Source organism: Oryx dammah, unplaced genomic scaffold (assembly GCF_014754425.2).
Source record: "Oryx dammah isolate SB20612 unplaced genomic scaffold, SCBI_Odam_1.1 HiC_scaffold_25, whole genome shotgun sequence".
Taxonomy (NCBI): domain Eukaryota; kingdom Metazoa; phylum Chordata; class Mammalia; order Artiodactyla; family Bovidae; genus Oryx; species Oryx dammah.
In genome coordinates, this window is record NW_024070209.1 from 92,344,170 (window position 1) to 92,367,607 (window position 23,438).

Consider the following 23,438-nt stretch of genomic DNA (forward strand, 5'->3'; position numbering starts at 1 on the left):
CAGTCCATTCTGAAGGAGATCAACCCTGGGATTTCTTTGGAAGGACTGATGCTAAAGCTGAAACTCCAGTACTTTGGCCACCTGATGCGAAGAGTTGACTCATTGGAAAAGACTCTGATGCTGGGAGGGATTGGGGGCAGGAGGAGAAGGGGACGACCGAGGATGAGAGGGCTGGATGGCATCACGGACTCGATGGACATGAGTCTGAGTGAACTCCGGGAGATGGTGATGAACAGGAAGGCCTGGCGTGCTGAGATTCATGGGGTCTCGAAGAGTCGGACATGACTGAGCGACTGAACTGAACTGAACTGAGGGACTTCCTGGAGGTCCATTCTCCAAGGGGTTGGGGGAGGGGTGATGCCAGAGCTCCACTCACCCTCTGGGGACAGTTTTCTGGCCCCATGTCTCCTGTTCCCATGGTCTCTGACCTCTCTCAAGGTCCTAGAGTCCAGACCCCACCCTGATGTGGGCCAGGGCTGGATCCATCAGGAACGGGAGCTGCGATTCTCCTCAAACCCATTCCCTGTCCACGGAGTTCTGGGAAATGTCTTTCCTTGGACTTGACTGCTGAGTCCATGAGGATGGGGGTGGAAGGGAAGGGATGGGCAAGTGGTCTGGTACTACTTGCTGGGTGACCCATCTGGGCTTCCCCTTGTCTGGCCTCAATTTCCCCATCTGTTGGGACACCTGCTCTTCCTTCCCTTCTGCAAAAATAGAGGGATGGTGGGCGACCTCATCTTCTAAGTATCCAGGTGCCCAGAGGCTAGGGGTTGACCTGAGAATCCCAATCCTTGTCCCTTTTCTGAACCCCATAAATTCTGCCCTTGGCTCTGACTTGGCAGAAAGTGAATGCTCTAGAAGCCTGTGGCTGTGGCACTTACCAGCTGTGTGCCTAGCCTTCAGTGCCCCAGCCCGAGGCCTGGGTGCGTCTGTACCACTCTGGTGGCAGCTGGGAGGGAAGGGGGACTTCCTTTGGTGGCCTGACGTGGGCAAGACTGAAAACCCAGAGCGAGGTCTGGAAACGGAAGGGCCAGGGGCTTTCTGTTCATAGCTGTGGGGACAGAGTGGGCCCTGAGGGGAACACAGACGTTGGGTAAGTTAGAACAGAGCTGTGACTGGACTCCATGCCTCTGGCCCCAACGAGAGGGGCCCCTGATCTCTTGTTTCTCCCCCTCAGTGAACCCCTGCTGTTCCTATCCATGCCAGCACCAAGGGGTCTGTGTTCTCTTCGGCCTTGACCGCTACCAGTGTGACTGCACCCGCACGGGCTATTCCGGCCCCAACTGCACCATCCGTGAGCAGAGCCTCCAGCCCCTACTCCTTCTCCCCTGGGCTCGTCCTCCAAAGACCCCCACTTCCTGCCCTTGTCTCTGGCCACGGCCCTCTTTCCTTGCCTACTTTGGACCTCTGACGCTGCCCCTGACCTGGCTCCAGCACAAGCCCTTACTCTTGACACATCGCACTCCCTGCTTATGGGCTCTGTAGTGAGTCTTCACTGCCCAGCTCTGGCCTTACTGGTCCTGTCTCCTGACCCCCATCTGCTTCTGGCTCTGTCATATGTCAACACCCCCAAGGTCCTATGGTTTACCACTGACTCCTAAATTCCACCCTTGTCCATTCTGGATCCTGTCCCCAGTTCCCACCTTCCCCTCTGGCTGCGTCCCGTCTTGCTAGGAGGGCCCGTCTGAGTGGCTCCCTTGCCCCCACAGCTGAGATATGGACCTGGCTCCGGACGACTCTGCGGCCCAGCCCCTCGTTCATCCACTTTCTGCTGACGCATGGGCGCTGGCTGTGGGATTTTGTCAACGCCACCTTCATCCGGGACACGCTCATGCGTCTGGTACTCACAGGTGGGTGGTGGGGCGTGGGGCAGGGTCCCTCTAATCTAGGGGAGCAAGAAATCCTGCCACTTGCTGCAATTCTTGGCATCTGACCAGGGCAGTGGTTGGGGGTAAGGGGAGGGGTTGGGTGCCAAATTGAAAAAAAAAAGAACCCAGGGAATTCCCTGACCATCCAATGAGTAGGACCCTGTGGTTTGACTGTCGAGGGCGCTGGTTCAATCCCTGGTCCCACAAGATCCCACAAGCTGCTGTGCAGGGTGGCCAAAAACAAACAAATAAGAAAACAACCCAAGAGAAGGTGGGGAAGAGGGGTGTAACTGGAGGCAGGAATCCCTCGTCACCATCATTTTTGTCCTCTGCAGTGCGTTCCAACCTTATCCCCAGCCCTCCCACCTACAACATAGCGCACGACTACATCAGCTGGGAGTCCTTCTCCAATGTGAGTTATTATACTCGCATTCTGCCCTCCGTGCCCCGAGACTGTCCCACGCCCATGGGCACCAAAGGTAATGGTGATGGGGTAAGGGGGCTGAGCCTGGGTGGGTCACAGGAGATGCTCCGTTCCCTTTGGGAAAAAGCAAGCAGAAGAGTAATGACTGACCCATTTCACAGGTGCACCAAGGCAAGACATGCATATCCAGAACCAGGGATGAGGACAGGGCTGGGGAAAGAGGACAGAAAGAGGTTGTGGGAGGGTCTTGTCTGAGGTCAGTGGCAGAGTCGAACTGATGCTCCCATATTTCCAGGACGCCTCTTCACCCAAACTTTGTCCACTAAGTGGGTGGGATCCTTCTGCGAAGAGGGTGACTTAAAAGTTGGAATGGAGAGAATAAAGAATAGTGAGCTTTTTACTGGGTGCTAACTCTGAGTTTGGTTCATTACTAATGTGAACAGTCTTACGTGATTCATCAGTGCAGTTGTACACATAAAATCAAAGTTTTTCTTTAGTTGTTCAAGAACCTACTTGGTCTCATTGGCAGGAGTCTTCCTCCCAAGACCTTCTTCCTCATCCACTCCTGATTGTCCCCAAACCTGGGGGCTTACTCAATTTAGAGCCATCAGTTCAGCTACAAGTACACAAAGGGCGAAAGAGATGTTAATCCACCACTGCTGCCGCTTCAGTTCCCATCACCTGGTGTCGCTGCTGAGCACTGGTCCTGTGCAGCCCCGCATGCTGTGTCCTTTGCAGGTTCAGAACCTTGCATATGTATCAGTGTCCTTATTTGGGTCTCAAGGGCACTACTCCGATAGCTTTTACTATCCATGTAGCTACTATTCCCAAAGCACGATCATTCTGGCAGGAGAGCTGGGTCTCTCAGAGCTTCTGGACTCTGCCAGCACTTTGCTGGCACCAGTCCTGTGTTGTTAGTTGCTCAGTCATGCCTGACTGTTTGTGACCCCATGCACTGCAGCATGCCAGGCCTCCCTGTTCGTCACTATCTCCCAGAGTTTGCTCAAACTCATGTCCATTGAGGCGATGATGCTCAGTGGTAATCTGAGTATAGATCCGGGCTACAGTGTGCAGACTATTCCCTCTAACTTCCCTTTGGGTGAGTTCCCTTTGAGGTACTTGATGACCTTTCCTGCTACAGGAAATCAGTCAGTCATTTCAATCTAAAGAGTTATTCTAGTGACACTGGGCCTCATAGACGTATTATGAAAGATTGCCTTTTCTGCAAGGCAGTCTTGGGTACCAAGTCATTTGACATTGACTTACTTAAGAAAGGCTTCTTAATGCTTGTCCTCATGGTGAGAGACACATGCTTCAAGGTGACTTGTCTTTACCCCAGACATAGAAAGTTCTGCTGCTGCTGCTAAGTCGCTTCAGTTGTGTCCGACTCTGTGCGACACCATAGACAGCAGCCCACCAGGCTCCCCCGCCCCTGGGATTCTCCAGGCAAGAACACTGGAGTGGGTTGCCATTTCCTTCTCCAGTGCATGAAAGTGAAAAGTGAAAGTGAAGTCAGTCATGCCCAACTCTTAGCAACCCCATGGACTGCAGCCTACCAGGCTCCTCCATCCATGGGATTTTCCAAGCAAGAGTACTGGAGTTTTAAAACAGATTGGCGAACTCTAGCCCGAAGGCCAAATCCACCCCACCCCCTATTTTGCAAATAAAGCCTTGTTGAAACACAGTTGTGTTCCTTAGGTATTATCTGCCTTCCTGCAGCACCAGCAAATTTTGAGTAGATGTAACAGAGACCATATGTCAACAAAGCCTCAAATATTGACTATCTGGACTTGTACGGAAAAGTTTGCTGACTTTTGATTTAAGAGATTCCATTTCACTGGTTTTCTGTCATGCTTACACAAGCACTCTTCAAATCCATTGCATAAGAGAGATATCATTTGCCCTATTTTATAGATGAAGAAATTGAGGCGCAGAAAGATGAAATGACTTCTCCATATTCACACACTTAATAAACAGCACAACCCATTTCGAACACAGCAACTTTGTTCCAGGGTTGGGGGGGTCCAAGTTTTTTTTTGTTGTTGTTTTCCCTTTTTCTTTTTGGAGGTGGGGAAGGGTTAGCTTGTACAAAGCAGCATACACACACAAAAGTTGAGAGAAAAGGATAATGAAGTCCTATGCATCCATCTCCAGATTTCAAGATCTGTCCACAATTTGCCAGTGTTACTTCATCTATTCCTTTCACCTTATTTTCTTTTTAATTGGAGAATAGTTTCTTTACAATGTTGCATTGGTTCTGCCATACAGCACCATAAGTCAGCCATAAGTATACATACGTCTCCTCCCTCCTGAACCTCTCTACACCCCCATCCCATCCCACCCCTCTAGGATGTCACACATTAGCGGGTTGAGCTCCCTGTGTTATATAGCAACTTCCCATTAGCTATCTATTTTACATACAGTGATGTATATATTTCAGTTTTAAAAGCATATTCCATATCCTTCCATTTCCTAGGGTCTTTTGGGAGAGAAGGTGCAAGGGGCGGTCTGGTGGGAGGGAGGTGGTCCTGTGGGGTCCCCTCTGGGATTCCTGTGTGAATCAGTTTGGTCTGGTGAGCCCAGAAAGCTCTGGGGCACAAAGATCCAGACAGGAAGCAGCTACTGCTCTTTCCTACCTCCCCAATCAGGGAAGAAGCAGTTGCCAGATGCAGAGTTCCTGAGCCGTCGCTTCCTGCTCAGGAGGAAGTTCATCCCCGACCCTCAAGGCACCAACCTCATGTTTGCCTTCTTTGCCCAACACTTCACCCATCAGTTCTTCAAAACTTCCGGCAAGATGGGTCCTGGCTTCACCAAGGCGCTGGGCCACGGGGTGAGTACCTAGGAGGGCTCTGGACGTCTCTGGGCCGCACGTGGCCCAGGGAGGCTGTTGCTGGTGTGGCAGGACCCAGGGATCTGAGCAGACTCTGTCTCTGCTTTAGGTAGACCTCGGCCACATTTATGGAGACAATCTGGAACGTCAGTATCAGCTGCGGCTCTTTAAGGATGGGAAACTCAAGTACCAGGTAGCCTGCGCCTGGGGCTGGGGTGTTGGGAAGGGCCTTCCATGGTCTCCCCTGGTGGAGGGTGTTAGTGGGGGCCCTTGGTGGTGTCCTATGGCAGAAGCTGTAGGCGCATGGGAGGAGAAGCGACAATAAACCCTGGGAGAAGGTGCCAGGCAAGAGAAGCAGACAAGGAGCAGATGTGGGCTCTCGTGTTCTCTTGGGAGGTGGATTTTGGGGCTCCATAGAAAATGGACAGTTCCAGTCTGCGTTTATTCATTTAATCATTCCACAATATTAATTGGGCACCATGGTGTGCCGGGCAGGTGAGCAGTGGCCGTGGTAGTCATAAGCCCTGCCCTCAAGCCCACAGACACAAACCCTAGAGTACTAGTGCCACGAGGACTTTTTGTCTGAACTCGCACTGTCCAGGAATGTGAGGGCCACATAGGTGATTACCTCATGCATGCCTCAGATCTACTGCATAGACTAGGTACCATTTGCCCTCTTTTATAGATGTGAGCCACATCCAAGTTATTAAAATTTTTCTAGTGGCCACATTAAAAAATGTAAAAAGCAACACGCAATATTGATTTTAACAATATATTTTGAATTTAACCCAATATATCCAGGATATCCTCATTTCAACATGTAATCAACACAAAAATTGTCAATGAAATAGCTCACTATTTGTGCTAAATCTTCACATTCTGACCCATATCTTACAGCACATCTCAATTCGGGTGCCAAGTTTTCATTGGCGGTTCTGATCAGCATTTAGATTTCATAAAATTTGCAGTTGAGAAAGTAGATTCCCATGTCCAAGTTGTTCTAAGCATAAAGACTTTCTGATAGCTGGGGTCTCGATTAAAAAATGTAAATCTGAAGTAAATGAAATAAAACATCGAGCTCTTTATTCACATCAGCCACATTTCTAGTCCTCAGTAGCTGCACGTGGCTAGTGGCTTCCACGCTGGACCATGCAAATCGAAACAAACAAAAACCAAGATGGAAAGTTCACTGCTGAATCTTTCAAGCTAAGAACAGTATCTGGCATATAGTAGGTCCTCTATGTTTATTTACTGAGTGAATGAGGAAACTGCCGTATAATTAATTACACCTGTGATAGCTGCCACAGGGAGAAGCCAGGAGAGTGTGCAGAGGCTGGGGAAGGCTTCCTTAGGAATTATGAATAAACCAAGAGTTGCATGGAGGATAAGGAGGAGGCAAGGAGGCCAAGCAGGGCCCAGGGCTGTCCAGATTCTCAGGTATCAAGCCTGGAGATGGGCAGTCGCTTGAGTGGCTCTGAGGCAGTGAAACAAGGGAGTTGCTGCTGGACATCTGATGAGCATGGGTCGTATTAAGGATTTCTGATTTCTGCCAAGAGCAGAGAGAAGACGTGGAAGGTTTTTTAAGCCAGGGGTGTGATGCTAGATTTGGATGTTTTAAAGCAAGGGTCCCCTACCTTTTTGGTACCAGGGACCAGTTTCAGGGAAGACTATTTTCCCATGGACAGGTGGGAGAAGGGATGGTATCAGGATGATGTGAGCACCTTATATCTACTCTACACTTTATTTCTATTATTATTACATCAGCTCCACCTCAGCTCATCAGGCATTAGATTGTGGAGGTTGGGGACCCCTCTTTTAAAGCATTGCTCTGGCTGCAGAGCTGAGAAGAACGTCTAGAGGATAGAGTCACATACAGGGGAGTCAGGGTGGAAGATGAGGGTGGCTTGGAAGAGCATGGTGGCCAGGGGGAGAGAGAAAGGGACTCATGTTAGGAGAGCTTTAGGAGATAGAATCCACAGGCCTTGGTTAGGAAGGCTGGACAGCTGCCCTGCGTGTTACGGGCAGCTATCAGTAGGAGTGGGCGGATGTCAGCTGTGCAGGTGCCGGCACCCCGCCCCCTCCCCAGGTTACCAGGTGACTCCATCCCGCAGATGCTCAATGGAGAGGTGTACCCGCCATCGGTGGAAGAGGCGCCCGTGCTGATGCACTACCCCCGGGGCATCCCGCCCCAGAGCCAGATGGCTGTGGGCCAGGAGGTGTTTGGGCTGCTTCCTGGGCTCATGCTCTATGCCACGATCTGGCTGCGTGAGCACAACCGCGTGTGTGACCTGCTGAAGGCTGAGCACCCCACCTGGGGCGACGAGCAGCTCTTCCAGACGGCCCGCCTCATCCTTATCGGTGAGGCCTCCCACCAGCCCTGCCCTGGAAAGTCACCCTCTTTGTCCTGCGAAGTGGGAAGTGGAGGGTTTGGGGACAGTGAGATTAGAATCCTGAGCAGGACCCTTCCCCTAGGTGAGCCTCACCTTCCAAATCTGTACAATGGGAATAATGATGCTTTTTTTTTTTTTTTTTGGCCACGCAGTGTGGCAGGTGGGATCTTAATTTCCAGACCAGGGATTGAACCCACATCCCCTGCACTGGAAGGCAGAGTCTTCACCACTGAGCTGCTGGGGAGTCCTGGGAATTATAATGATTTTAAGGATTAGTTGATATGATGAATGGGAAAGTAATAGGCACATAACAGGGCTTCAGAAAATGGGGTGCTGTGATAGCTGACTATTCAGTGGGTGGCTGGCAACAAATCTGATCAGCCACCCTGTCTCAGTTTCCCCCTTGTACTGCATCCAGGAGCACTTGGGGGCATCCTCAGCAAGCACAGGTCAAACCCCAGCTTGCCTAGGCTTCAGAATCCTTGGGTTTCCTGCCCTGCATGCATCTGCCTTCCTGAAGGTTGGTAGCTTCTTGGTGACTCAGGGACAAGATATTTTTGTGTCCCCTACGGGGGCGAGTCTGTAGCCTAAAATGTCAGATGGTTTCCTGCGTGGGAGCTTGGCCCCCAACACCCCTGTCCAGACCGTATTCTCTGTGAGTCACCAGTGAGTCCTTGCCTCCGCCTCTGGGCATCTCTGGGCATGGCTGTTCCCAATTTTAGTACCCAAGTCAATGGAGCCTGGAAAAGCCACGCATCAGGCATAGGAATGACCTAAAGAACTAGAAGGGGCTCGCTCAGAAGTCCCAGGATTGCAGAGACTTTGACCAGAGAGGGCAAGTCTGTGTCTGCAGGCTGCCCAGCACACCAACTGGTGATGAAGCTGTGGCCAAAGGCAGGACTCCACAGGTAGGGCACCTCTAGTGCTTCATTCAATCTTCCCCAATAGCCTTATGACTCAGCTGTGATTATCCTTGTTATGAAAGTTAGGGTGCAGAGAGGGTAGGTGAATTCTCCAAGGCCTTTCAGCAGAGAGACTTGAACCAGATCTGGTTGCCACCAGACTTCATGTTGCTTCGACCATGTCATGCAGGGAGTACTTTCCTGTGTGGGGAGGGGGTGCGAGCCTTAGTCTGATCTTTTGTGACATGTGAGTTTGGGGAGGGGATTCCTACTTCTACATGTGTGGACCCTCCCTATTATGCCAGGCCCTGTGCCAGGCAGTACAGATATGTTCATTGTCTACTCCTCCTGGTGACCCTGTGAATATTATTATACTGATGTCATTATTTTTTTAAATTTCCTTTGTGAACATGTTTTACTTATTTTCTTATTTATTTATTGTCTGGCTGCATCATGCAGCATGTGGGAATCTTAGTTCTACCCCTGGTGCCCTGCCACCCCACCAGCAATCAAACTTGCTCCCCCTGCAGGGGAAGCATGGAGTCTTAACCCACTGGCCTGCCAAGGGAGTCCCTATACTGATGTTATTATAATACACATTTTACAGATAAGGAATTTAGAGTAAGTCACACAGCTCCAGCCCAGGTGGCTGGAAGTGGTGATGTCAAGATTTAGACCCGAGTCTGCTGCTGGCAATTCCAATGGCTCCAGCCCAGTTTGCTAAAAGTCCATTTGTTTAGTGGCTCATTGGCCAAAATGTGTTTTTTAATAGCTATTTCACCAGTTTTCATTTTGCTATGGAAGATTTGTTTTGTGTCTCCCCTGGCTGTTTGCTCTGAGCTGGTTCCTGAGAGGGCAGAGGAAAATTACTTGTAAGAATTCGATTCATAAGAAGATATGGGGATTACACTTGGGATGAGATTCACTTAGATCTGCCATGTCCCTTGTTTGTTGCTGTAGCTCTTAGAATGGTCTCTTGGGAGCTCCCATCACCCTCTCCCCTTAGGCCCACTGAGATTCCCTCACTAAGTTAATGTCCACTGGCCCATCTTTTGTGGCCTCACTAAGCCTCTTTTAATGGGATGGTGGCCACCATGGGTCACAAAACCCATTCTCAGATACTTCCTATCCATGTCATGCTCAGCCAGGCCTGTGACCTCCCCATGGAACATGGGACTAGCAGGTGGCTCCTGTCTTGGGACAGGCTCCTGTCTTATCCAGCCTGAGAGAGAAGGTTCCATTTTCACAACCAGTGACAAAAAGACAAGGTGAAAGTGGCCCAACAAAGTCAAACCAACCTTAATCATGAGAAAGAAGTCAAACCAAGCCCTTTGCATGAACCAGCCCGCTTCCCAAGCCCGATGGCTGACTCCCTGGGCTCTGCTGACCCGGTGCCCCATCCTTCGCCCCAGGAGAGACCATCAAGATTGTGATAGAGGAGTACGTGCAGCAGCTGAGCGGCTACTTCCTGCAGCTCAAGTTCGACCCAGAGCTGCTGTTCGGGGCCCAGTTCCAGTACCGCAACCGCATCGCCATGGAGTTCAACCAGCTGTACCACTGGCACCCGCTCATGCCCGACTCCTTCCGGGTGGGCTCCCAGGACTACAGCTACGAGCAGTTTCTGTTCAACACCTCCATGCTGGTGGACTATGGGGTCGAGGCCCTGGTGGATGCCTTTTCTCGCCAGCCTGCAGGCCGGGTGAGCCTCAGGGGAGCCCTGGGGAGGGCAGCTGGGCTATGGGATCCAAACCCCAGTTTTCTGTAAAAGGGAGAGAGTGTCACCCCTCCAGGGTGGTGGTGGGGCTCATTCCTTCATTCATTCTCTTGTTTTTTCATTCATTCAATGGTACCAGCCATTACTCCAGGTGCTGGAGATACAGTGGTGAACAAGGTCAATGTAGTTCTTGGGTCCTTGTATTTTTTTGGCACATGCCACCTTAGTGGCTCAAATAGTAAAAAAAAATCTGCCTGCAATGCAGAAGACCTGAGTTCGATCCCTGGGTTGGGAAGATCTTCTGGCGAAGGGAATGGCAACCTACTCCAGTATCCTTGCCTGGAGAATCCCATGGACAGAAGAGCCTGGCAGGCTATAGTTCATGGAATCACAACGGAGTGACTGACACTCACATTCATTTATCCTAGAAAGGGCTTCTCCGGTGGCTCAGTGGTAAAGAATCCACCTGCCTATACAGGATACTTGGGTTTGATCCCCAGGTCAGCAATATCCCCTGGAGAAGAAAATGGCAACCCATTCTAGTATTCTTGCCTGGGAAATCCCGTGGACAGGGGAGCCTGGTGGGCTACAGTCCCTGGAGTCGCAGCAGAGTGTTAGTGTGTAAATAACAGGAAACCCTAGAAAGGAACAGCAGTTGTGTGATGACTAGCATTGTTAGAGCACTTGCTATAGATTAGGTGCTGTGCCAAGGTCTTTCCTGATGTTCTCAGAATTCTAAGAGCAGGTTAAGAATCACATTATAGAAGCCTGCATGCTCTGGGAACTTGGAGGCCCAGACTTCAGGCCCAGAGTTGGGGGTTGTGGATAAGGAAGCAATAGTTGAGCAGGGATCCAAAGGATGGATAGGGGTCTCCCAGGGCAAGAAGTAGCATTTGTGATCTGGGGTCATTGTGTTAGGATGGAGGGGGTGGCATAGCAAAGGCCCAGGAGTCAGAGAGCATGGCAGTTTGAGGACCAGGAAGACATTCAGGGTATGGTGATGTATGCAAAAGTACCTACACAGAGGAGATCTTTATTAACTTGTAGGCCTCTGTTTGGGGCTGAAATCCCCCTTGCCCCAAATTCACATGTTGAAGTCTTCACTTCCAAGACCTCAGCATGTGACTGTGTCCGGAGGCAGGGTCTTTAAAGAGCTGATTAGGGTAAATGGGGTCATTGGGTGGGTCCTGCTATGACTGGTGTCCTTATAAGAAGAGGAGATTAGGATATAGGTGTGCACAGAGGGAAAGCAAAGGGAGAAGATGGCCATCTCTAAGCCATGGAGAGGCCTGAGGATGAAACCAACCCTGCTGACACCTTGGTCTTGGACTTCTAGCCTCTAGAACTGTGGGGAAACATATTTCCAGTTTTTTGTTCATTTGCTTTTTAAGTGATTTATTTATGTAATCTTGGCTGCACTGGGTTTTTGTTGCTGTGCGGGCTGACTCTGGTTGAGGTGTGCAGGCTTCTCGCTGCGGTGGCTTCTCTTGTTGGGGAGCACAGACCCTGGTGCGCAGGCTTCAATAGTGGGAGCCTGAGGGCTCAGAAGTTTTGGCTTGTGGTCTCTAGGGAACAGGCTCAGTAGTCATAGCACACAGGCTTTGTTGCTCTAAGGCATGTGAGATCTTCCCAGACCCGGGATTGAACCTGTGTCCCCAGCATTGACCGTCACTGCCCCCGCCGCCCCTGAGCAGGAAAGTCCTATTGGTTTTTATTTTAAGTTTTTGTTCATTTATAATCTGTTTTTTGACTGTGCTACCTTGCGTGTGGGATTCTAGCTCCCTGACCAGGGATAGAACCCATGTCCCCCACAGTGGAAGCATGGAGTCCCAACCACTGGACCACTAGGCAGGCCTCTGTTTCTATTTGTTTAAGCCAACCAGTCTGTGGCACTTTGTTATGGTAGCCCGAGCAAGCTATCAGTCCTACCGGGGGATGTTCAACCAGCTCCAGCCTCAATCTTCCCTTCCCTTTGTTTGGGCGCTCCCATCTCCTCCAACCTCCTGCTCTGTCTTCCTTATCCCTAAGCCCTACCATGAAGGTGTGGCACCATATGGGTCTAGGTTTCCTCCTGGGAATTTGACTGCAATTAGCATAGGCTGCCACCAATGGGGTTCAGGTCTCTGTTCTTTGTGGGGGCACAGAAAGGAGCAGAGACAGTTGCTTGTGTGGGGGGCTATATGGTTTCCAAAGACTTTTCAAGCAGTGACCCTGGTGATGTGTGTAAAGAGCCCTGCTGTTTCCTGACACCAGCAGAAGGACCAGCATATCAAAGGTTCTCAGGATATCTCAGGATATTAAAGAGAGTGTGAGAAGCGATAAAACAGGGCTTCCCCTGAGAATTCCCACACATGGTCACACTACAGGGTTACTGTGCTTTGTATTCATCTCGATTCCACTACAGCTATATCAGATAGATGCTTCCACCTTCCTCATTTTTGCATAGGAGGAAACAGACAGCATAAGTAATTTGCCTATGGTCCCTGTTTTTGTTGCCCAGGGCTACAAAAGGACCACAAACCAAGGGGCTTTAAGCTGCAGACATTTATTCTTTTCCTTTTTTATTTTTCTTTTTTGGAGGTTTAAAATATCACCTTTATTACTGATTAAGCTGATTCTAGAAAACTTAAATAATCTATGCTGACAAGCAGGCTTTTAAATACTAAACCCTCAAATTAGACAAATTTGGCTACCACGACATGGAGGCATCGAAACAAGGAAAATATCTCCCAACCTTCTCCTCGGCCCCCAGAATAAGGAGTATGAGAGGAATCATACTCCTTAGTGTCAACTGAGTTCAAGAGCAGTAGCGAGGATTGCTTGTACAATGCACGCCTAGCTACTGCTCTAAAATTCACCAGTGATACTACGTCACTCCTCCTCTTCTGATAAGCAGTGAGTGGGAGAGGTTGGAAAAAGATGCTAAGACTGTTAGGCTACTGGGGTTTCCTCCATAAACAAAGTAGTGAAGTGAAATCATTAGTTGCTCAATCGTGTCTGATTCTGTGTGACCCTAGGGACTGGATTTCCCTGGTGGCTTAGTGGTAAAAAATCCACCTGTAATGCAGGAGACCTGGTTCGATCCCTGGGTCAGGAAGATCCCTGGGAGGAGGGCATGACAATCCACTCTGGTACTCTTGCCTGGAGAATCCCTTGGACAGAGGTGCCTGGCAGGCTATAGTCCATGGGGTGGCAAAGAGTCTGACATGACTGAGCATGCTTGCACGCACACATGGGCTGTAGCCCGCCGGGATCCTCTGTCCATGGAATTCTCCAGGCAAGAGTACTGGAGTGGGGAGCCATTCCCTTTTCTAGGGATCTTCTTCCAGGGATTGAACCTGGGTCTCCCACACTGCAAGCAGACTCTTTACCATCTGAGCCAGAAACATCCAGAAAATGAAAGAAATATTCCCAGCTGACCCTGAGAATTAATACCTGTTATTCATTGATCCACCCAAACCTCCATTAAACATTTATTACACATTACTAATATCTAAGCCATTAAAAGAGATCCATCTTTAAACATTTCTCTAGAAAGCCCTTAGAGTTAACTCCCACAAATAGTAATCATAAATTTTTTCTTTCTAGTTCTGGAGGCTAGAAATCCAACATCAAGGTATGGGCAGGGTCATACTCTTGCTGAAGTCTCCAGGGGAGAATTGGTCCGTGCCTTTCTCTCGGCTTCTGGTGGTGATGGACAATGCTTGGGGTTCCTTGGCTCGTAGAAGCATCACTACAACGTGGAGTCCTCCTTGTGTCTCTGTTTCCTCTTTTTATCAGGACACCAGTTGTTGGATTAGGGCCCACCCTAATGGAGTATGACTTTGATCACATCTATGTCCATATAAGGTCACATTCACAAGTGCAGAGTGATTGGGACGTCAACGTATCATTTCGGGACACACCCAAGTCAACACACAATAGCCTCCCAGTTCAGCTGAGATTGGCACCAGCTTCTGTTGGCTTTATCTCAGGGTGTATACTTTTAGCCAAATATGCTTTTCCTCTTTCTTAGCCAATTGTCCTTGTTTTATCCAAACTGAACACTTTCTTGAGCATTATTATTAAATCATCCAGAGCAATAGAACTTTCTTTAGACCTATGCTCCTTAACAGTTATGAATCAGATTTTTCTGGAGTCCTTTTTTTTTTTTCTTTTGGGCTGTGTTGCGTGGCTTCCCAGATAGTACTAGTGGTAAAGAATCCACCTGCCAGTTCTGGAGCCATAAGATATGTGGGTTTGATCCCTGGATCAAGAAGATCCTGTGGAGCAGAGCATGGCAACCCATACCAATATTCTTGCCTGGAGAATCCCATGGGCAGAAGAGCCTGGCGGGCTACAGTCCAAGGGGTCCCAAAGATTGAGACAGGACTGAAGTGACTTAGTATGCATGCATGGCTGTGGAATCTTAGTTCCTTGACCAGGGATGAAACCTGGACCCTGGGAAGTGAAAGTGCTAACTGCTGGACCATCAGGGAATTCCCTTTGAAGCACCTTCTTTATCTCATCAGATTACCTAGGCTTTGAAGCCCATTTCTGTCCCTTCACAGGATATTGTCCCTTGGTCTTGGAGTAAAGCTCTGTTTACTTAAACTAAATGTGCTTATATATTACACTTTTCAAGGTGAGATTTTAGTTTTTGCCTGGGAAATCCCGCCTGGAAAATCCCATGGATGGAGGAGCCTGGTAGGCTGCAGTCCATGGGGTCGCTAAGAGACTGAACGACTTCACTTTTACTTTTCACTTTCATGCATTGGAGAAGGAAATGGCAACCCACTCCAGTATTCTTGCCTGGAGAATCCCCGGGACAGAGGAGCCTAGTGGGCTGCCGTCTACGGGGTCGCACAGAGTTGGACACGACTGAAGTGACTTAGCAGCTGCTAACTTACAGCAATTCCTTTCCCAGGAGGCTTGGCAAAAAGGAGAAGCAAATGGGGTCACCTGCATTCCTGTGTGCAACTTTTTCTGGTCTGAATGAAGTGACTTGATGTTCTGTGTTCCTACCTCCTAGTTCAGTTTCTCTTTTTTAGTGGCAGCCGGTTATTAGGGGTTCACTTTTTAATACTAGACACTCAGTAAATTTTGTTTAATCTCAATTCTGTGCTACAGAGAGTGGAAAACAATAGAAATAGGTTCTTCAGTATGTATTCCTGCTGAGTCGCTTCAGTCGTGTCCGACTCTGCTGGACACTATGGACTATAGCCCACCAGCCCCCTCAGTTCATGGAATTCTCCAGGCAAGAGTACCAGAGTGGGTTGCCATGCCCTCCTTCAGGAGATCTTCCTGACCCAGGGATTGAACCCACATCTCTTATGTCTCCTGCATTGGCAGGCAGATTCTTTACCACTGGCACCACCTGGGAAGCCCCGGGTTCCTCAGCAAGATCCATTAAAAGACTAAATGTCTTTGTTCTGTGATCAGAACTGATTTGAGGAATGACAGACATGTCAGTTCTGCCAGGTAGAGTTTAAAAAACATCCCAGGAAAGTCATAAAGTTTTGGCCCCTCAAACTAGTATTTGTCCATGCATCAGTTTCTATCACTTAAAAGCTCAGAAACCTTTCTGCCTTTTACTTCCAGATCTGAAATGCCAGTCCCTCTGCTTGAGCTCTTGACTGTGGCCATGTTGGCCATCTCCTCTGCAGAGTCCTAGTTGTTGTATCTAATACCTCCAGAACCTTCCTTAACAGGATGTTGGAAGTCCTCACCTAAATTCAAAGGGCTGGGGAACCATGTGTCCAGTGATTGACTAGAGAAGTCCTCCTGGTCCACTCTACAGTCTAAAGATGAGGAAGCTGCTGGGACTTCCCTGGTGGTCCAGTGGTTAAGACTTTAAGCTCCCAGTGCAGGGGTGTGTGGGTTCCATCCCTAATCGGGTAATTAACATCCTGCTTGCCACTCCGTGTGGCCAAAAATACAAATATAAATAACTAAATAAGATGAGGAAGCTGAGAAGCATAGCCATGCAGACCGAGGCAGGGCTCACAGCTTGGTGCTTGCTAGATGGAGCCCTACTTTCTCCTCAGGAAGGATTCCTGACCTGAAGTTCTTCTCCAGGACAACATGGCTTGGTTCTCAGACCACCACTGTGTTTATCTCTTGGCAGATTGGTGGGGGTAGGAACATAGACCACCACATCCTGCACGTGGCCGTGGATGTCATCAAGGAATCGCGGGAGCTGAGGCTGCAGCCCTTCAATGAGTACCGCAAGAGGTTTGGCATGAAGCCCTACACCTCTTTCCAGGAGCTCACAGGTGAGCAGCTGCTTCCTGACCACGATTCCTGCCCTCCAGGGGCTCATGCTGATGTGAAGGAGACCTCGAGGAAACAGAACGGGGTGATCCATGGTTCCATGTGGCCAGCCCCGTGACCGTGGTATTTGAGGGGCATGGGAGCATGGTGCCAGGGCTGGCGAGTGTTGCAGATGACTCAGCCTGGGGAGAGAAGGTGGGTTCTCACCTGGGTTTGAAGGATAAAAAGGGATTTTCCAGTGAAGAACAGAGGGAACAGCTTTCTAGGTGGAGGAACAGAAAGTACAAAAACACAGGGGTTAAAAAGAATGAGCCTTGAAAAGATCCTGGCCTATTCAGGAAAACAGTCCTAGGTGTGGCTGGAGCAAGAGGCTTGTGAGGGCAGAGGGTGGAGTTGGTGACAGGAGTCTGGCTCATACCATGTGGAATCTTGGATTCTATGCTAAGATTTTGAGTTTTATTCTGTCTGAAGTGAAGTGAAGTGAAGTCTCTCAGTTGTGTCTGACTCTTTGTGACCCCATGGACTGTAGCCTACCAGGCTCCTCCTTCCATGGGATTCACCAGGCAAGAGTACTGGAGTGGGTTGCCATTTTCCTTCTCCAGGGGATCTTCCCAACCCAGGAATCGAACCCGGGCCTCCTGCATTCCAGGCAGATGCTTTAACCTCTGAGCCACCAGGGACTCTGTCTAGTGGTTCCTAAATCCCATTTATGGATCAGCTTCTTAAAACTCACTTAGAAAACTAATTGAAAATACCAAATCTGAGATGTCTTTTCTAGAGATTCTGATTCAGTAGGCCTAGACTTAGCACACAGGTGGTGCCCAAGAATATATGTGTGTGTGTGTATATATAGATACGTATATAGACACAATAGTATGTATACATGTATACATATGTGTGTATATAGAAAATACAAATATGTGTATAACACTCACATATATAACATATATATTATATTTTATATATATATAAATATTTGTTGTTGCTCAAGATACCCAGTTGTTGGGAAGCCAAGTTCGGAAACTCTTGTCACAGATGATGAGGGGCCACTGAAAGGCTATGGCCAGGGTGTGACCTGACCCCTGATGTGTACTGGTGCCCCATGGAGGGTGGACTTGGGGAAACGGGTAGTGATGCTCCACGTCTGTTTCCTATGACAGTCCAGAGAGACAGACAGAACACTGTCGCTAAATCTTTATGTGAACTTGGACAAATGTGAACTTGAAGCTCCAGTGGCATGCAAGGTCTTGGTCCAGGATAAGGCCTTGAAACCTGCCCGTGAAGGAAACCAGATGGGGAGCTTCTCTCTGTTGTAAGGATCAGGTCGTCAGGGCACAGAGATATGGAGTGAGTTGTTTCAAGGTACACACTGTCTGGTTGCAGATCCAGGCCCTTGACTCTATCTGCGGTAGCGAATTCCTTCCCTCCAGGCAGCCCTGGAGCAGGGTCAGTCAGCCAGGCCAGATTTTAGGTCACCTGCTCATTTGCTCAAGTTGATCTTCTGAAGTCCCTTCTTCTCCCTGGAGTAGGGTGGACCTAGAATGTTCCCTCCTGAACCTTAATGGATGGCATCATAATTCTGACTCTGGCTTCCCCCCTCTTGCAGGTGAGAAGGAGATGGCAGCTGAGTTGGAGGAGCTGTATGGAGACATCGATGCTTTGGAATTCTACCCGGGGCTACTTCTTGAGAAGTGCCATCCGAACTCCATCTTTGGGGAGAGTATGATAGAAATGGGGGCTCCTTTTTCCCTTAAGGGCCTCTTAGGAAACCCCATCTGTTCTCCAGAGTACTGGAAGGCGAGCACATTTGGTGGTGAGGTGGGCTTCAACCTTGTCAAGACGGCCACGCTGAAGAAGCTGGTTTGCCTCAACACCAAGACTTGTCCCTATGTCTCCTTCCATGTGCCAGACCCCCATCAGGAGGACAGGCCTGGGGTGGAGTGGCCACCCACAGAGCTCTGAAGGGGCCAGGCAGCAGCATTCTGGATGGTAGAGCTTCCTGCTTGCCATTCCAGAATGCCGAGGGGTGGATTGTCTTTGATGTTGAGTTTTTGATTTGGCGTCGAGCATCAGTGTGGACGTTTAGAACTCTAGGTCTCTCACCCATGGTCTGGAATACTGTGTTTCTTGTTTGTCGTTCTAGAATGCTGAATTCCTGGTGAACCACTGAGAATGTTGGGAGTGGTTAGCCCTTCAGCATGCCAGAACACTGGGTTCCTGGGTGACCACCTAGAATGTCAGATTTCTAATTGATCCGGAATTTAGGCACTCTGAAATATGGGACTCCTGATGGAATCATCTGGAGAGTGAGGGGGTTCTTATTTTGCATTCTAGAATTCTGGGTGGCCCTCCAGAATGTCGACTTTCTGACTGGTTATCCAGAATGTTGTGCTCCTAGTTGCTGATCCAGAACAGTGGCTGGCATTCTAGATCAGTCCTGATCTGAATGTCTAGAGTGTTGAGAATTCATTTTCCTGTTCAGTGAGACAGCCACGGAGCAGGAGGATCTCATGTGCTACAAGAACGCATTGCCTGGATCTGTGCCTGCATGGAGAGGGCAAGGAAGTGGGGTGTTCTTCTCAGTGGGACCCCAAATGAGACCCTGGATATGGAGAGAACAGGTGGCTTTCTCCAGGCCATTGGTTGGAAGCCACCAGAGCTCTGTCTTCATCCAGGTGTCAACTCACGGCAGCTGTTTTTCATGAAGTTAATAAAATGCTTTTTCCAAATTGCCTGCTATCTGTGTCTCTTTTGATCCCATCCCCAGAAGCAGGGATAATACGGAAGAGACCTTTCTCCTGACCACAGGCTCCATGTGCTGGAGGTTTGCAGGAGATTTTCCTCTGGGATCCCCGGGGCCTGTCACTGTCTACATCTTTCATCACTGATGTTTCATCCTGCCCCTCTCACCCCCACCCTCCTGACATGGGTTGCTGCTGCTGCTGCTGCTAAGTCGCTTCAGTCGTGTCCGACTCTGTGCGACCCCATAGACAGCAGCCCACTAGACTCCTCTGTCCCTGTGATTCTCTAGGCAAGAATACTGGAGTGGGTTGCCATTTCCTTCTCCAACACATGAAAGTGAAAGTGAAGTCGTTCAGTCATGCCCGACTTAGCGACCCCATGGACTGCAGCCTACCAGGCTCCTCCGTCCAAGGGATTTTCCAGGCAAGAGTACAGGAGTGGGTTGCGATTGCCTTCTCCGGACATGGGTTAGGCATTGCCTTTTCCAGGCTGCTCTCCTAAAATACACAACTTCCCAGCCCCAGGAAATGTGGCATTCAGTTCCCACAATCTGATTGGAGCAACTTCCTCTCTTACTGAGCATGCAACAGAGCTGAAAGGCATTTGGGGAGGAGAGCATTTACTCTGTGCCAGTTTCACATATTTCATTTCTTGGTTATTTTCAACCCAACAGTGTGAAGTTGGTGGTATGATTCCTGTTTCCAGACCAAGGAAACAGGGACTTCCCTGGTGACCCAGTGGTTGAGACTCTGTGCTTCAATGCTAGGGGTGTGAGTTCCATTCCTGGTTGGAGAATTAAGATCTCACATGTCACGTGGCCAAAAACCAAAATAAAAACATTTTAAAAAGCGAAAAACAAAAAACAAGGAGATGGAGACTTAGGGTGGTTAAGTGACATGCCCTCAACATGCCAGAGCCAGACTGGGACCCATGTCTGATTGAATCTAAAGCTGTGCTCATTCCCCCATCCGGCTTCCTCTTGCTTCCTGGTTTGACTCACTTCCAGGCCTGATCTTGCTTGTCTGGCTTAGGGTCAAGGGCAGAGGTGGGGTGTATCCTCCACCTTACTTGTAGTGTATTTGTTTAGTCACAAATGTTTATATTCCTAATTGCATGCTAGTTACTGTCTCAGACTTGGGGCTACAGCAGTGAGTGATCAATAGATAAGGCTGTGCAATACATCATTGTAGTTTATTTCATACATTGTACAGCACACGGAATGTAGCCACTATTTTATAGTAACTTTAAATGGAGTATGGTGGCTCAGATGGTAGAGTGTCTGCCTACAATGCAGGAGACCTGGGTTCGATCCCTGGGTTGGGAAGATCCGCTGGAGAAGGAATTGGCAACCCACTCCAGTATTCTTGCCTGGAAAATCCCATGGATGGAGGATCCTGGTAGGCTACAGTCCATGGGGTCACAAAGAGTCGAACATGACTGAGTGACTTCCCTTTCACTTTAAATGGAGTATAATCTATGAAAATATTGAATCACTATGTTGTACACCTGAAATATAATATAGCAAATCAACTCTACCTCAATAATAAAATAATAATTAAAAAATGTCTCCTATAAAGTTCAAAGTCTTAAGAAATGACAGGCTTCAGCCTGCATGGAGCTCACATTCCAGCGAGGGCAAAGCAGACAATAAAGAGGAAAACAAAGAAAAGAGAGAACTCAGGTGAGTGTGATCTCCCTTCTAACTCACACTGTCCTACCCCGCTTGATTCTGGAGCCCTCAGGCTCTGCCCAGCCACACAGACCCCAGTAGCCAGCAACGAGGGAGGAGAGGTCAGAGGGATGAGGTGAGAGGCTGGAAAAGCTTCTTCATGCTCCCATTTTGGGTTTAGAGTTCCTTATGAGAAATGATGACAGAAGCAATGCAGGAAAGGGGTCCAGGCTGAGGGTCCCTGGCTGGGTCTACTGTCTTGTGGTCCAAAAAGTCCTTGTCTCTCCTAAGCTGACTGGGGACTGCTTCCATCATTTCTCCCTGGTCCTGGTGAATTAAGAGAATGCAATCCTCGCCTGCTCCCCCAGCTGCTCTGATGTGGAAGGACCCTTCGGGTGCTGTAAGTGGGCATGGCAGAGCTGTGTCTTGTCCTTGCTGGACCTGTATCTATTTCCTCTCTTCTGCTAATACTTTGACTTTGCTGAGAATCCTTCCCTCTGTGTTAATTTCAGTCTTGGTGGTTCCGTCCAGGGTCCTTTCCTGGCCAAGAGGTGGGCCTGTGAATCCATCCTGGTCGATGAAACACCCTCTTTTTATACACCAGCCCCTGTGTAGAGTTGCATGGAGACTGAGAAGACTGGGCTTTTCCCCCACAGCTGGGCTCTCTCTCTCTCCTCTCTTGTTGCTTTTGGCTGTGCCAAGCATCATGTGGGATCTTAGTTCCCTGACCAGGGATTGAACAAGTGCCCCTTGCATCTCCGCATTGGGAGCATGGAATTTTAATCACTGGACTGCCCCAGAAGTCTCCACAGCTGGGCTCTGAAAACACTGTCCATTTGTTCTTGCTTTCAACATCTCCAGGGAAGCCTGGATTGCTGACCTTCTCAAAATGTTAGCTATTCCTTCCATCTTGGTGGGCTGGTCCATGAAATCCTCTGTCACTTAAATTGGTCAGAGATGGGAGTCTGCTGCTTATAACCAAACATTAATAGCTGCTGACAGAAGCAGTAGGATGGCTCTGGAAGGAATGGAATCAGCAGAGACACGGTCAGTCTGGAGATTTAGAAAAAGCAGCCTCCGGTAGGGTGAGTGGCAGAGTAGAGCAGGAAGGACTGCAGGGAGGCAGAATGTAATGAGGCTGTGGCTGTGGTCCAGCTGAGTCAGGATGGCAGCTGGGTGCCAGGTGAAGGGCTGTGGCGATGGGAGGATGGGATAGATCCTAGAGATAGTCTTTTTTTGAATAAAGGTCCCTAGATTAGGGGGACTTTGTTTTGTATGGATAACTGTGTGTGTAACTTTTGTAAATAGAAACTCTGTCAAACTTACCAAGGAGACTTCTTAAGATTGAAGGATCTTTGCAACACTGTTTACAATAACTAGGACATGGAAGCAACCTAGATGTCCATCAACAAATGAATAGATAAAGAAGCTGTGGTACATATATGCAATGGAATATTACTCAGTTATGAAAAAGAATGCACTGGAGTCAGTTCTAATGAGGTGGATGAAACTGGAGCCTATTATATAGAGTGAAGTAAGTCAGAAAGAGAAACACCGGTGTGGTATATTAACACATATATATGGAATTTAGAAAGAGGGTAACAATGACCCTATATGCAAGGCAGCAAAAGAGACACAGATGTGAAGAACAGACTTGGGACTCTGTGGGAGAAGGCGAGGGTGGGATGATTTGAGAGAATAGCATTGAAACATGTATATTACCATATGTAAAATAGATGACCAGTGCAAATTTGATGCATGAAGCAGGACACTCAAAGCTGGTGCTCTGAGACAACCCAGAGGGATGGGGTGGGGAGGGGGGTTCAGCATGGGGGGACACATGTGTACTTGTGGTTGATTCAAGTCAATGTATGGCAAAAATCACCACAGTATTGTAAAGTAATTAGCCTCCACAATTAAAATAAATTAATTTAAAAAAAAAAGAATGAAGTATCTTTAAATGTACACCCATGGCTGATTCACGTCAATGTATGGCAAAAACCAATACAATATTGTAATTAGCCTCCAATTAAAATAAATAAATTAAAAAAAGTTTTTTTTATTGGAGTATAGCCAATTAATAATTTTGTGATAGTTTCAGATAGACATTAAAGGGACTCAGCCATGCAAGTACACATACCTATTCTCTCCCAAACTCCACTCCCATCCAGGCTTCCACATAACATTGAGCAGAGTTCTTTGTGCTATACCAAAGTCTTTGTTGGTTATGCATTTTAAATATAGTGTGTACATGTTCATCCCAAACTTTTCCATCTTTTTCCCCTGTTCTTCTCCGCTGGCAACCACAAGTTCACTCTCTAAAAGTGAATCTTCTTCTGTTTCGTAAATAAGTTCATTTCTATCATTTCTTTTTAGATTCCACATATAAGGGATGTCATATGATATTTCTCCTAGGAGTTGTTGTTTAGTTGCTAAATTGTGTCCAACTCTTGCGACCCTATGGACTGTAGTCCTCCAGGCTTCTCTGTCCATGGCATTTCCAAGGCAAGAATACTGGAGTGGGTTACCATTTCCTCCTCCAGGGGATCCTCTTGATCCGGGAACTGAACCCATGTCTCCTGCATTGCAGGCAGATTCTTTACTGTTGGCCACCAGGGAAGACCTCCTAAGAGTGAAGGCTCTTAAT

General features: G+C 48.6%; 1 protein-coding gene and 1 non-coding gene across 3 annotated transcripts in view; one reads left to right on the forward strand and one right to left on the reverse strand.

The window, feature by feature from the left end:
- Positions 1–19,112, forward strand: part of PTGS1 (prostaglandin-endoperoxide synthase 1) — a 30,672-nt gene extending 11,560 nt beyond the window's left edge. The window contains exons 3-11 of one of the 2 annotated variants that reach the window (XM_040225049.1): positions 1,178–1,294; positions 1,710–1,850; positions 2,204–2,347; positions 4,941–5,122; positions 5,232–5,315; positions 7,234–7,480; positions 9,827–10,113; positions 16,235–16,382; positions 17,987–19,112. In XM_040225049.1, the coding sequence (XP_040080983.1) occupies positions 1,178–1,294; positions 1,710–1,850; positions 2,204–2,347; positions 4,941–5,122; positions 5,232–5,315; positions 7,234–7,480; positions 9,827–10,113; positions 16,235–16,382; positions 17,987–18,342 (1,706 nt within the window). In that variant the 3' untranslated portion in view covers positions 18,343–19,112. The remainder of the gene's footprint in view (positions 1–1,177; positions 1,295–1,709; positions 1,851–2,203; positions 2,348–4,940; positions 5,123–5,231; positions 5,316–7,233; positions 7,481–9,826; positions 10,114–16,234; positions 16,383–17,986) is intronic. The other variant, XM_040225050.1, reaches the window with a different exon arrangement.
- TRNAS-GGA lies at positions 16,989–17,060 on the reverse strand. Its single transcript has one exon. It is a non-coding gene; the product is annotated as a tRNA-Ser (tRNA).
- Positions 19,113–23,438: the final 4,326 nt, after the last annotated feature.